This window comes from Dermacentor variabilis, chromosome 3 (genome assembly GCF_050947875.1).
Source record: "Dermacentor variabilis isolate Ectoservices chromosome 3, ASM5094787v1, whole genome shotgun sequence".
In the NCBI taxonomy this organism is placed as follows: Eukaryota; Metazoa; Arthropoda; class Arachnida; order Ixodida; family Ixodidae; genus Dermacentor; species Dermacentor variabilis.
The window spans coordinates 141,070,439-141,083,854 of NC_134570.1; the positions used below are offsets into that span (position 1 = coordinate 141,070,439).

Sequence of the window (13,416 nt, forward strand, 5' to 3'; positions counted from 1 at the left end):
GTCTCCGAATCCCTCTTTGATTTCCGAAACAAATCTTCCCCATGTTGTGAACGTTTCCTCGTGGTTGTCGATCCACAACAACGCAGTATCCGTTAGAAAGAACACGACGTTCGAAAGCTGAGAAGCGGTGTTCCACTTGTTGGCGGCACTCACCCGGTGATAATGGATGAGCCATTCCTCGACGTCTTCGTCCGCTCTTCCGGCGAAGGGACGCGCATCTCTCAGTTGCAGAACAGAACTTGTCGGGGCAGCTGTTGGAATGGGCCGTTGTTCGTCTGCGTCGTGGGACATATTCAGCTCCGGTGGGAGTCCAGCAAGGCGACGGCTCTGTCGAAGAACTTGTGGCTCAGCCTCCGTCTTCGGGTATCGATGACCCAGCACCTCCACCACAACTGTTACGAAGAGTTGCGAAGAAATGGTTTTATTTACAGGAGAATTGGACGATGATCGTAGCGTGATCGTAGCGCAGCCCGGCCTCTCAAACTCCTCGTTCTCTTCGTCTTCTCTTCTCTCTTCTTCATTAAAACTTCTTTCTGGGCGAGTTGGTGCATACTTGACATAAAAATTGTTAGAGCGCAAACACATGACACCAGAAGTATCAAAGACGGGACGGACACAAGCGCTGTTGAAGTGCTTGTGTCCCGGCTTTCGTATCCGTTACAATATTATGACCATTCGTTCTTTCCGTTTTTTTTTTACATCATTGTAGACATTAAAAATATTTCAGAACATTTCGACGCCCTGCTTTCCGGCCTTCTTTACTGGAGTATAGCTTTCGTGAAACTGCCCTCTTCCGTTTAATTAACTCTCACCAACCGTGTACTGGACGACAGACAACGGTAGTGCTGCCTGGCTGCTTGACCAAATCAGTGAATGTTGCAAAACGGAATAATGCTAATATAATAAAGATTGCGCACCTTGGGAAACGGCAGCCAACTTACGTAAAGCGGCAAGAAATATCTGAAGGTAATGAAATTTTGCAACCAAGCATTCGGCGTGCTCAAATACATAATACCCTCCGTGGTTTTCTTGTCAGCTCCTTCGTGGAAGGAATTGCCGACGAACACTATCGAGTCGAGCCAGAGCTCCCAGTCAATGCGCGCCTTTGGCAATGCGGCCTTAACTCTCGCTTGCTGCATCTTCTGGCCCGCTTCGAGGCTACCAGCCGCCGCCGGCGCACCACCACCACCTGCCTCCAGGGTCAACGACGTATCATCGCCGGATATCTCGGCTCAGATCTCCCTTCGCCACTTGACCATGCGGTCTCTCTCTCTCTCTCTCTTTCCGCCGCGTCCGCTCCGTGCCTTAGTTTCTCTCTTTCTCGTTCTTTTGCATCAGTAAAAGAGAAAGACGGATGGATCGTGATGCAAAGAAGGGTGGCGAACGAGGTGAGGGGCAGGCTCGCGTTTCGGCGGGGACAGGTATTACGCGCGTCGTCCCGTCCAGCCGGTCTCGTCGTCCGTCCCTGGCGGTCGAGCCGGCGTCCTTGACCGGTGCGGGCTCCGGCGCGCTTGCTGCTTCTCCTGCACTGCAGCCTGGCGTCGCCATGTGGAGGGGCGTGTGGCGTGGCGCACCGCGTGCCTGCCCCATCTCTCGGAGCTCCGTCTGTCGGTCAGCGCGAACGTTCGGTTCCCCCGGCTGCTTCTTTTCAGCGCCGTTGTGCGTCCTCTGTCGCGGTCGGCGCGTGGTATTTCAAAGCCGCTCGCTTCACCTTGCGTTTGTCGGCGTATGTGCAGCTACAGCCACATTTTTTTTAGCGCTGCCTCGTCTTCGCTTTGCCGCATTCTATTTCGCTCAAAGATCGGAGGTATACGCGTACGCGTGTGCACCGATGTCGCGGCCACTGCGGGGCTCGTTTCTGTTCGCGCGTCGCGAATACCGTGTCGCGGACGTGAGCTCGCGCAAGCTGCTCGTGCGTCGTGTCCGACGACCGGGTTCGCTGCGATCGCGCGAGCCGCGGCGTGCGTCGCCAGCTTTCGCGCGCCGCCTCCGCTCTCGTCCACCGCGGCTTTCTTCACTTCGCCAAACGCGGGCGTTCCGAGCGGCTGTGTATGCGAGTGTTGCGGAGAGATCTGCATTTTTTTTTCCCCCTCGTTCGCTACGTCGGCGTGACGAATGAACTGCGACCCTTTCTTGAGACGCCCATCGGCTGCCGACGTTCAGACTGCGTTGACCCCTCGGGAGACACCGCCGTCGAGGAATGGTGAGCGAACTGCGGGCACGCGCGACGTCTTTACTTTTCGTGCACCGTTTGTCGCCCATGGCCCGTCGTCCGTGCGCGAGGCGCTCTGTTCTTGCGACGCTGATCGTGCTGGTTATATCGCTGGCGTGTTTTGCGCGAACGTCGCAAGCGAGTTCGTTGGAGGCAACCTTTGGCTGATGGGTTCCCTAATTGTCGACGTGTCGTTTGCTCGCCACTTGGTGCGGCACTGTTTATCCACGCTTGCTCCGTTGTTGATTCGGCGCGTGCATTCACATCCACCAGTGTCGGCCGAAATTCCCACAGGCCGAAGTATGAGGCGCTCACATCCCGTACCAGTGTTAGTGCGTAAACTTCCACTTACTTACCCAACAAATGAGCCGCATATGGCCTGAACGCAGTGCTCACAACGGTTCGCATCGGACGGTATTAGGTACACCATGATCTTTGAAACCTTCGGTGTTTCGGCCTTCCGTGCTGTGTGGTACGAGTATTATAACTCACATTTCTAGTTTGTGTAGACATTCACTGTGTTAAGTGATGGGCGGATGGTACGCTTCGAGCTATCAGATTTACGCGAATCTTATTTTTTGCTCGTTGTCTTGAATATTGCGGCGCCAGTATTCCGACGAAGACAACGCGAGTATGCATTAGCGTTTTTGTCAAGGCGCAGTGAAGAAGAAAAGGTCGCAGTTGCGCTCCGTATTAAAAAGGCGACCCGCTGCTGTGCCTCCTCCACGACCCCTGTTTTTCACGTTGTGACAATATGCTGTTTCCAAGTTTCTCAGTTATATCGATTTTTCCGTTCTCCGTCACGGGTGCTACGAAACAGCGGGCTCGGGAATTACGCCAGGCATGCGGAACGTACCCATGCGCACGAAGGATTTCTTAATACAGATCCCGCGAAAAGAGAACAAAAAGAAGAGGAAAAGAAAGAAAGAAAAAAGGAAAGTTAGAGTCAAAGCTTCCGCATCAGAGTGAAAAGGTCAAGTGTCATATACCTGCCAACTCTTTCGAATTCTTTCGTAAATTCGGGCTCATTGCGATTCTACGAATGTTGCGTCAGTATTTATGAAAAATATTTGTTTCGGTCGTTGGTCTGCGAACCTTCCATTGCAAAACTTTTGGCCATGAAAGGGTGCAAGAGGGGTCATTGCTTGGGGCAAGTTTCTACTGGCAAGTTACTTGCGCAGGCGAAATTAGTAAAGGCAAAGTCGCTGGAACAGTTACTGTATTTGCGGTTCGAAGCTTGCTGCTGCTCGTGGGCTTAGGCAAACGTTCTATCATCGTTAATAAAGTACCCATGTATCCTTAAAAAGACGTGTGCTCAGCTCCAGCTTAAAGAATATAAAAAAAAGTTGAAGAAATGCGTGCGATTCCCCCTCCTCTCGGTATCCTGTTTGCGGTATATTACGAATGTTAAATTTCACAGCATCATGTAACCGCGCAAACAACAAAGGACAAAGAAAAAAGCACACAGGACAGGCGCGTCTGTCCTGTGTGCTTCCTTCTTTGTCCTTTGTTGTTTGTGCGGTTACGTGATGCATTCCAATACCGACCACCAACTAGCCCGCCTATCCCTGTTAAATTTCACAGGTTTATGCAAACAGTGTGCACACGCTTCCCCGTGGAAACATCACATGCTGCGCGCGTGAAATCTACAGGGTGAGGGCCGAATCCGTGAGTATACGCCATGTTATGGCGACTTATTCCGTGCTTCGAAAACTTTTGTGGTCGGCTGCACGTGCGTGGTGCTGCGGGAGTTCCGGTTGCACGTCCTCCTCGTGTGAGCTCGCGTGGCGATCGAACTGGCCTGTTTGTGCTTACCTCCGCGATTAATTGTTATCCTCGGTTTTAGCGCATATTTCCGATCCTTAGGACAAATTTGTTATAATCCAACCGCTGGCCTTGCAGGGCTGGACGAGCATAGATACGACACCGCGGCGACCGCTTATTCTTCGATTTGCGAATGTGAGAACTGTTAACAATCTAGCGTCACTTGCATCGGCTCGCTCGCGCGGCACCACTTCCTTGTGCATTTCTTATTAATAGACGTGCTCGTTAGCCATTCGAGGAGTACCCAAACGCGGCAGGCCGAAGGTACCACGTCGGCGCAGCACGCGGGACGGCGACGTCTCCAGCCGGCACGTGGCCACACTTCGGCGTCGTCTGTCCTCCCGAGGTTCGATTCGACACAAGCAGCGCCGTCGGGGGGGGGGGCCTCCGCCGGCTGAGCGTTACCTAAAGCGTGCACAACAATCGCTCGGAGCCGGCTGCGTTCGCGAGACGTGGGCACGCCGCTTCAAGTGTCCATCACGCAGACAAGCGCCACTTCCTCCTATCGACCTCCTTTGCGGAGGAGAAAATTTCGCAAGCGGCGTTTGAAGATCAAAGGGGAGCCTCCTCCCCTTCTCGGTCATCGTAGACACGGCGTGATTCGCGACCACCTGAGGCCGCCTTGCGCAAGCTGCGTTGTCAGGTCTCGCACAGGCTATACATAGGGAAGAGGGGGGGGGGGGGGGCACGCGCGGTAACATAATAACACGGCTGCCGCTGCGAAGTTCGAGCGGTCTCCCTGCGCGCGTAAACAACGGAGAGGGGTCGCCGCCGAATCGGCCCGAACCCCACGGGGTCGCGCGGAGGAGCGTCGTGCCTGGCCCCACCTTTCGCCGCGGCGCGTTGCATGTAGACGACGCGGTGCGCCAGGACGAGCGTGGAGCGAGCGGGTTGTGTGACGCCCCCATCGCGGTACGCGGGCACTACGCGGGCGCCTCTGGTTTCGCGTGGAATCGAGTTACGCATTCGCGGGTACGCCGGACACGCGCCAGTCGTTTGATGGGAGTGGTTTCCGACGGCCGATCTTCTAGTTGACGTTGAGAGAGAAAGTTAGCCTGGCCGTGCAATGCGTACACTATTTAAAAAAACAAAGGAAATGTCGTCATATTCACTAACTAAATATTCACGCGTTAATTGTCCGAAAAAAAAAGAAAGCGCTACCTTCTTAGTAAGTGCAGGTGGTAAGAAGATGGTTAGTACTTCTCACTACTTGCTGAAGCTAGAATAAAAAAACAAAGCACGAACTTAGTACTAACTAAGTATTACATCGATTATGTAGTTACCAATGCAACTGAATTATAATTGCCAACAATACAATGGAGCCTATTCGATTTATAAGTGCCGCTTGGATTGTCATATGAAGTGGATGATATTGTAAAGGCGCAAGGGAAACTGAAATCATAAATATATATGAGAAAAAAAAGGCAGAACCGCGTCCTTTCGCTATACAGTAAGGCATCAATTAAAGTATATATACATACCTGTCCACTCTCCTGAAGTCTTCGTAAAGTTCGGGAACTTGGGCCCGTTTTACGATTTTACGAATATTGCGCAAAGTTTTACGAAAAATAATTTCTGTTCGCGGAAATGTTTCGTTCGTTGATTCCGAACCTTCTTTTCGAAATCTTCCCTTGGTTAAAGAATTCCGTAAGGATACATACTTTGAGTTGGATTATGCGAACAGATTCCTGATGCCTGAAGTAGTGCTGGAGAAAAGTCCTTGTAATCTAGTGATTTGTTGCTTCCCATTATTTGCCGTGCGAAGTTAGTTGCTGCTTGTGTGCTTCGTGTAAAGTTAAATCATATAAAAGTAATTTGCATCCCTTCGAAAGGCATGCGCTTAGGGCAAGCTTTAAAAAAAGAATCGTGTTCACGGCGTGATCGCACAGTATATAGGCTGACCTAGTAGACCGAGATTTCATCATCTCGGGTCTTCGCTGTTGTATGATCAGCGTCGCCATCGCCATTCTTACCTACCCGACAGTTACGCATAGCGCGTATATAGACGAGTCTCCAGAGCAGCACTAGCAGCTCAGACGAGCCAGAGGTGGCCACGTGCGCTCCACATTCTACTCCGCGACAACCGCATTTTGGTGGGGGCCGAGGGCTGAGGCGCCCGTCACTCGTATTTCATTGAATGTTTCAGTAAATGTAAGTGTCAGAATCGGCGAGAGAACCTTCCACTGCAGAGTTTCTCGCAATGTGAGGGATATCTCTGATGCGTAAGACCTTTTATGACGTAGAAAAGAAAAAGGGAGGAAAGAAAAAGAGAGAACGCAAGTATTCGGGCAGTTTACAGAGTAGTAGTTTTTTTTTTTTTTTTAATGCGAAAGCGTCAAATGGGGGTCCGTTGAGCGAAAAGGCCGGCTTCTCTCATCTGTAGCAGCGAAACGGCACGTATTTCCCATTGGCTGCGACGCACGTCGCGAGTGCGCCTCGAAGGAGCAGCAGAGCGGGCGGAAGGGGGGGGGGGGGGGGGGGGAAGCGCCTGCCGCTGCACTAGCGCGCCACGTGTTGCGTGAGGGTACAGGGCACCGCCGCGTGCGCGGCAAATGATGAATAAATGCGCTTGATTTCTCAGCCACATCGTCCAAATGGTCCCGGTCTACAGCCAACATGCTAACTTAGAAACTGTAATAATAATAATAATAATAATAATAATAATAATAATAATAATAATGACCCGCATCAATTTAATCGCACAACTCGATAACGTACGCCGCAGCAAAGCTCGAAAACATTACTCGCAGCGCAACATTCGAAGGCCCGCTCAGCGGCGTCCAACTGGACATCATTGCTTTCGCATTCACGAAGTGCGTGGGTGTCCTCGGATTTTGATTTTCAAGCGCGATAATAGCGGGACTGCAAACCGTATCTCATCCCTGCCTTTACAACGTACTTGCACGCACTGGTATCAAATATACGCAGGCTTGAGCTAACAGCGCCCTTTTGCGAGTTCACTCTTGGAATGTGCGAGTGTCGCTCGCTGACCTTACTTAACCTGACAGCTTACGTTATAAGTACACAGCGACCGCGTGGACTGCAGCAGAGGTCTGGGCCAAGGGCCTCCGTTTGTCGCCGAATACGAGTGCCTTGGAAGACGGCACAATAGGAAGGAAGCACAGATGGACGTCTCAATCCGCCTTCGTTTAACGCGCTGTCAAGTTTCTCCACGCGCTGTTTACATTCCTTTTCCCTCGTCTGACGAAACGCGCTGTGAAAGGCCATTGTGTCGCCAGACTGGCCTGCGCACCGGCTGACAGCGCGCTGAGTCACCGAGCGCGGCCAACTTTCGCGTCTTTCGGTGGCGAAAACAACATTTTGAGAAACGCTGCCCGTCTGGATTGATGACGTGGAAGTTGGCATGGGCTAACGGCGCACTGTCGTAGAAGAGAAACGGCGCCGCGATGGGACAAAGGAGAATGACAGGACGGTGTTTTTGTTCTCCTGCTGGTTAGCTTCGAAACGCGGTTTTGGCTGGCGGTATTATGCATTAACATCCCGAGGAGGGCTGCAGTTGCCGTGCGAATTTAGTGCGTCTCGATCCTAACGTCTCGAGTTCGAATCAGGGCTCTATCTACTAAGAGCTTCTTCGCTCTTAATAAAGAACAAGACGTCCCCCTACCCAAGTCGCGCTTACCGAAGGTATACCCGTACGGGAGCGTAAAATCATACCGCCCGTGTTGTGAGGGCAAAACGCAAATGCGCTGCTGCGCCTGATTCGCCTTGGGTGCAGGTTAAAGAGCCACATGTGATCGAAGTGCATCCTTGGTACTAAGGCGTTTCTCATAACCCGTGTACTGCTCTCGAATGTTAAACTTGCGCCCTTCCAACCGTGAATCATGATATAACAGAGGGAGTGCCGTTTGGATTCTTCGCTAGTTATAGCTTCTTCCCCACGTTTAATATCTAGTGATAAACGTCTTTCTTTCTTCTTTCCCCATTCCATGTCACTTTATGCATCGTTGTTATCGAATACATTTACAACTGCACTTGTCCCTCTGATAGTTAATTAGCGCATGCCTTACTTCGTTTTCCTGCAGCTCCTGTACTCGAGTGACTGGTAGTGGCAAGTACTGTCCGTACACGCCTCTACACATTTTTTCTCTTCCTGTTCTCCCTTCTCCCAGCGTAGAGTAGCCAACCAGACCCTTGACTGGCTAACATCCCTGCCTCTCTCTCTCTCTCTCTCTCTCTCTCTCTCTCTCTCTCTCTCTCTCTCTCTCTCTCTCTCTCGTGTGTAATCGGTAGCCCTTTGCTACCGACGCGCAACCTGACCGTGCTCCAGATCGGAAATCTTGCTCTCTTTTCGCGTTCGTTTATCAAGCGTATCATTGGACTTTTCTTCTGTTCTCTTTCTTTAAATCTTTCGCACCAGCATCTCGGACGCCTTCCCCGCTCCTCCGGGTCCGTCGTTTGTTTCGGCCCAGCATCGCCGAGAGGAGCCCCGCGGCCTCCCCTGCACCTCGCGGACCGGCGGAGATGGACGCGATATCGTACGCTTAGTGTATATCCGCGTCGGGCACTCGGACACGGAATCCTGCCGCGCTGTGTACTTTTTTTTTTTTTCATTTACCTCGGCCGGCCGCATCACGGCTTGCGTGAACTTGATGTTTGGCCGCAGCTGGCCGCAAGCACCGTTAAATGGCCGCTGTACGCGAGACGGAGAGGGACTCTGCTCTTGTTTCCTCCTTCGTGCTCTGCGTGCGGGGTATTCGCCCCCTGCCTGTGTTGGATGGGGGGGGCTGCCTACCTTCGCCTGTCCCTTCCTATATGTGCCGGTCAGTGTGCTAAGTGCGCCGTTCGTTCATTTCCCAGCCGCTGCCGCATCTGTACGCTGGATGACGGGCGGCACGGCAACTGGGCGTTGGCGGGTGCGCGCCCGCGTTCACGTGAAACCGTGACGCCAAGTGCGAGGTGGCTGGTTTATCGATCGCATTTATGCAGCTGTGTCGCTGCCGTCAACAAGCTGCCACGGGTGACGAAGGAGGTGATGCCGTGACGGTCTGAGTCGGGATGGTCTTATATCGAGCGCACTGCTCAACGCCTCTGCTTCCGCTGTTATGCTCAGACTTCAAGTAGAGCATTCATTGTTTTCGGCAGCAAGCATCTGGGAAGAACACTGCGCGCCGCGCCTATGGCGCGAGCAGATGACTTCGTTTTACACGTTTCAGCCTGCTGGCTTTGTAGTATAGTCCGGTTCTTTGTTCTTCGTGCCAAGAAGCATTCTTCACTGGCCGCCCGTCGCTGTTGCGACGTGTCGGTTTCAGTTTACCGTTCTGGCAATGATTTCGTTGACGTTCGTGTGCCTAGCGTCACACAACGATGCTTAAATAGAAAAGACAGGGAACGCGCTTGTCTTGTTTCTTATTTCAGTGGTCGCCTTTTGTAGGGCGAAAGAAATAAAGGAAAAAACAAACGTCAGCGTCAGTGTAATACAACTGGTTTACCAAGGAGCTATGCCGTGGTTTGGTTGTTATGTGTTCGCTTTTCATATATACCTCGACGTTGTGACCGTCTGCTTCCGTACACAACCAAGAAAACGCTGCGACCGCAGAACAAGTCGATCTTGCCCGACTTTCCGGAGTCCCCTTTGTCCGGCGTTCCCACCCCGTCTGTCGCAGAGCTGTGATTTCCTGCGATTACCACGTCTCGCCAGCTGGTCAGGGACACCTGCTGCGTGCACTTCTGACGGCGTGTCCTCCTTCCGTAGTCCCTCGTTCTGTCTCCTTCAGAGCTGTGCGTCCTTTTGTGTCCGAAAGCTGCAGTCAAGTCGCCGTTCCCGGTCCAGTCCCTCTCGAGAAGGAGTGCGCACGTATAGCCTGCGGTCGGTTTCTGGACCGGCGGAATGTGGGACGCCGTTCCGCCCTGCACTTGTGCCCAGACCCGCGCTGTCCGCCGCGCAATCGTCCAATGCCCGTTGGCGCCTATACACGCGGCTCCGCCGTTGTGCGCCGCCTTGCGCGCACAAAGCGGCCAGCGGCGTCTCCGTCCAGCGGACGACCCGTATGTCAGAGAGGCGAAGAATGGAAGAAGCAAGGCGCACGGCCGGCATGTTTGTATCCGCGCCTCTGGGTGCTGCGTGACAACCTGCCGAGTGACCTTCAGCGAGAGACGCATCGTCGCCGGAACGGGAACAACGCCGTTTTTGACGCATGTCACACTGCTCCCATTTAAAAAAAAATATTTCTTTATGATTATGTTGAAACTATCCCCCCCCCCCCTTTTTTTTTAGTTTCTCGAATGTCACGTGCACGCATCCTTTGTTTGTGTTGCTTGTGTCAAGCCTCTTCTATGAGCGGGCGTCCTCGATTCCTTGAGGTATTTCTCGACTCTTCTCGCGGGGTGGGGGTGGGGTGGGAGGGGCGGTGAGCCTTTCTTTATTTTGTCTTTAATAATCATGTTATCGTTATCGTCTTCATCAACGATTGCGGATTCAGCGTGTCTCCACGGCCACATTGTCGTTCACTCGTTCGCTCTCATTGCAATCGCAACGTCGCAACTGCTTAGGGGGGCAGCCCTGCCGCAAGTCGTCGTCCAGTTTCGTCAGTATAGCGCCCCCCGCCGACTGCAACGATAAACCGCGGTGCAGTACACGCGGCGTGCTTCAATTGCGTACGTGAAGCGGTGTAGTTCGCCGTGAAGGAATGACAATGGCCGAGTGGAATACCGTGGCCTTGCAGCGCGTACGACGTGTAGTGGGGCGTGTTTGGGATACAAAATATTTACGGAGTGCAGGCTTCAACAACATCAAAATGTTCGCAGAGGCTCTGGGAAGAACGCGGAGCTCGTATACAGCCGCTGCATACATCTAGGCGTGGGTTCGCTGCGTCCATGGCATTTATAATACGCTGTGAAGGACGCCGAGTTGTATAATAATGGCGTGCCGCATGAACTGCAGCTGTCACGGCCGGACTCGACTCTCTTACCTACGGAGGAGGGAGAGAGAGAGAGAGAATCGAGTGCTGCCGTGCAACTGTTTACGTGGAACACACTGCGCCCGTGATTGCAATGCGTGGTTACAACCCCAAGTTCCATGTGGTGGTCGCGTCTTGATCGAGCGCGAACACCCGTGCAAACCACCCGGTCCGTCCTAACACTAACGCAATTCGCGTAACGCATCCACCAGGTTTTCGGCAAGTTTCTTGGATCATTCAGACGGATTGATGATGATGACGATCAATAAATGGTGCCTTTCCATTTGAAGCGGCTGGCCGTTACTATGACGGCCGGGTGATAAAAGTACCGGAAATGGACGAAAAAAATAAAATAACGGAAAGAAACATAAGTCGCCGTAAATAAAGCAACTGTGGGAGCAGTGCCATCTTCAGACTGAGTCGGATGCCACTGCGCGGCATCCGATACGTCGCGCGATTGGTCTGAAAGATGGGTTCAGTTGTTGGAAACCTGTTGGACGCAATTGTTTGTTTGCAAGACCGGTCGTGCGTTGCACGCAGAATCGCACCGTGCTTCTTTGACGCATTGTCCGACGAATGAGGCGGTTTTTTAACGCTCGCGCGTTTATCATCTCGCGTCGAGTGGTATACCGCGTCGCCGTGGGCGCGCACTGGAGTATACGGGCTGCGCTTTGCAGCTCCAAACTTCATTCTCGGGTTGCGAGAACGCTCGCACGTTTCTTTTTTTTTCTGCGACCCTCGCGGGCGCTGAACTTTTGTCCCGAAAATGTCGCTGTATAACTCGACCGTGTCATGCGTGGTGCGTGCGAGCCTGTCGGTCCCCGAAAATATCGACGCCCCTGGGTGGGGTCCGTCCATCGGATTCCCCCGCTAAGGTTGGCCGCGTGTATCGCCCGCGCGCTCCTGCCGCAGGGGGCTTGCTTACCTGTCGCGCGCATACCTGTACGCCCACCCCTTTCTGCGTAGCCTGCATACCTCGAGGAAAAAAAAGAAAGAAGTGGAGAGAGGAAGAGAGAAGCAGCGTTATTGAGAGGCGCGAGCAGTGAGTGGCGTGGGAGCGCGAAAGCCGCGTGCAGCGAGGACCGCCGGCTCTGCGCGTTTTTATGCACAGAATGCACGCTGTTGTCCTCCCTGGCGGTCTCGCGCTCGGCGGAAAAGCGCCGCGCGCGCGGACGCCCTGTCCTTCAGCGGCGGCGCAGCCTGCGCGCATTGCTTAAGTCGCGCTCGCTGTTGTATAAGGCGAGAGCGGAGAACTTCGCGAGAAGTTCGGCGGCAGCCGTGCGTCGCTCATACGCAAATTCCGAAGAATGGTTCTCCGCTATTCGTACGCCTCGAACAGCAACTTTTGGTCACTCGCGGGCGGTTGGTGTCGGGATATGACCGCGTCGAGAACGCTCAGCTACTATTTTCTCAGCGGGGCTCCGGGGCATATGCTCCTTCTGGCGAGAGAGAGTAAAACATCTTTATTAATAATATTTGAATGGCGAGAGCAGTGTGGGAGGAACCCTCAGTCCAGGGTCCCTAAGATAATTCCGGCGATGTTTCGAGCCCGTTGTCGAGAAATCCCTCCGAGGTGGCGGCCCCTTTTTGTCGCGCATTCCGAACCGCGACCGTGAGTTTGCTCCGCCAATTTGTGTTTAGTTATGCGCTGCGTAGTTTCATTTTATGTTTTTTCACCTGTGCATGTCATACTCTCAGCCGTGGCTCATTACAGCGCCGAAATGCGTCTATCCGTATGCGGTAGATCCTTAAGCAGACGCTTGACAGCGGCTTACCGTATTATAGACTTTTGGGCGGGCCGTCCTTGCGTAAGGAAGAACACCCCACCGCGCGGTAAATCTTTGCCACAGAACGAAGCACGTGCAACACAGACGCTGACGCGGAAACTTCGCACGGTCAAAATTTACCGGCACGCGGCTACGCGGGTGGGCCGAAGTTCTCCATTGTCACTTGGCACGCCATATGGTAGGTGGGCGCTGTCCGGGTCCATACGATTTGCGCGTTTTTGTTTTTGCTTTTCTTTTTTTTTCGTACGACCCCGCTCCCGTGCCAGCCCGCCGATCCGTCCCAGTTTGGGAAGCGCGACGAGCACGCAGCTCCGAAACCGATTGTCCGCGCGCCACGACGCATCGTCGCGCACGCCGTGGTCTGCCTGTTCCGTCCGCGATGTTGCGCCGTCGCACCGCCGGCCCGTCACCGTCGCTTCCAGCACAATAGACAATGGGACACGCCTGGGGGGCCGACTTCGGTCCCGGCGTGGCACGTAAATACCCGTGTGGAAATGCGCGACCCCGAGGAGCAACAACGCGCGCGATTTTTGGCCCTGCCCGAAATGGAGGGCGCGTATACGGACGGCTCTTGTATAGGCTTTTTCCAGGGCGACGACGTTCGCAGTGTGTACCAGATACGTGGTGTTAGCGACGCCCGGGGCTTGACTTCCTCCTTTCTGCACCGCACCGGCCG

The 13,416-nt window shown here is 53.5% G+C and overlaps 1 protein-coding gene across 3 annotated transcripts in view; it reads left to right on the top strand.

Annotated features, from left to right (window-relative positions):
- ssh (Protein phosphatase Slingshot) overlaps positions 1-13,416 on the top strand; it is a 380,590-nt gene that overhangs the window by 96,010 nt on the left and 271,164 nt on the right. Inside the window, exon 1 of one of the 3 annotated variants that reach the window (XM_075686429.1) lies at positions 2,067-2,203. The exons of the other annotated variants lie outside the window; for them this stretch is intronic. Within the exon in view, the coding sequence (XP_075542544.1) occupies positions 2,201-2,203 (3 nt within the window). The 5' untranslated portion in view covers positions 2,067-2,200. Of the gene's footprint in view, positions 1-2,066; positions 2,204-13,416 lie in introns of those variants that run through there. 3 annotated transcript variants of the gene reach the window in all.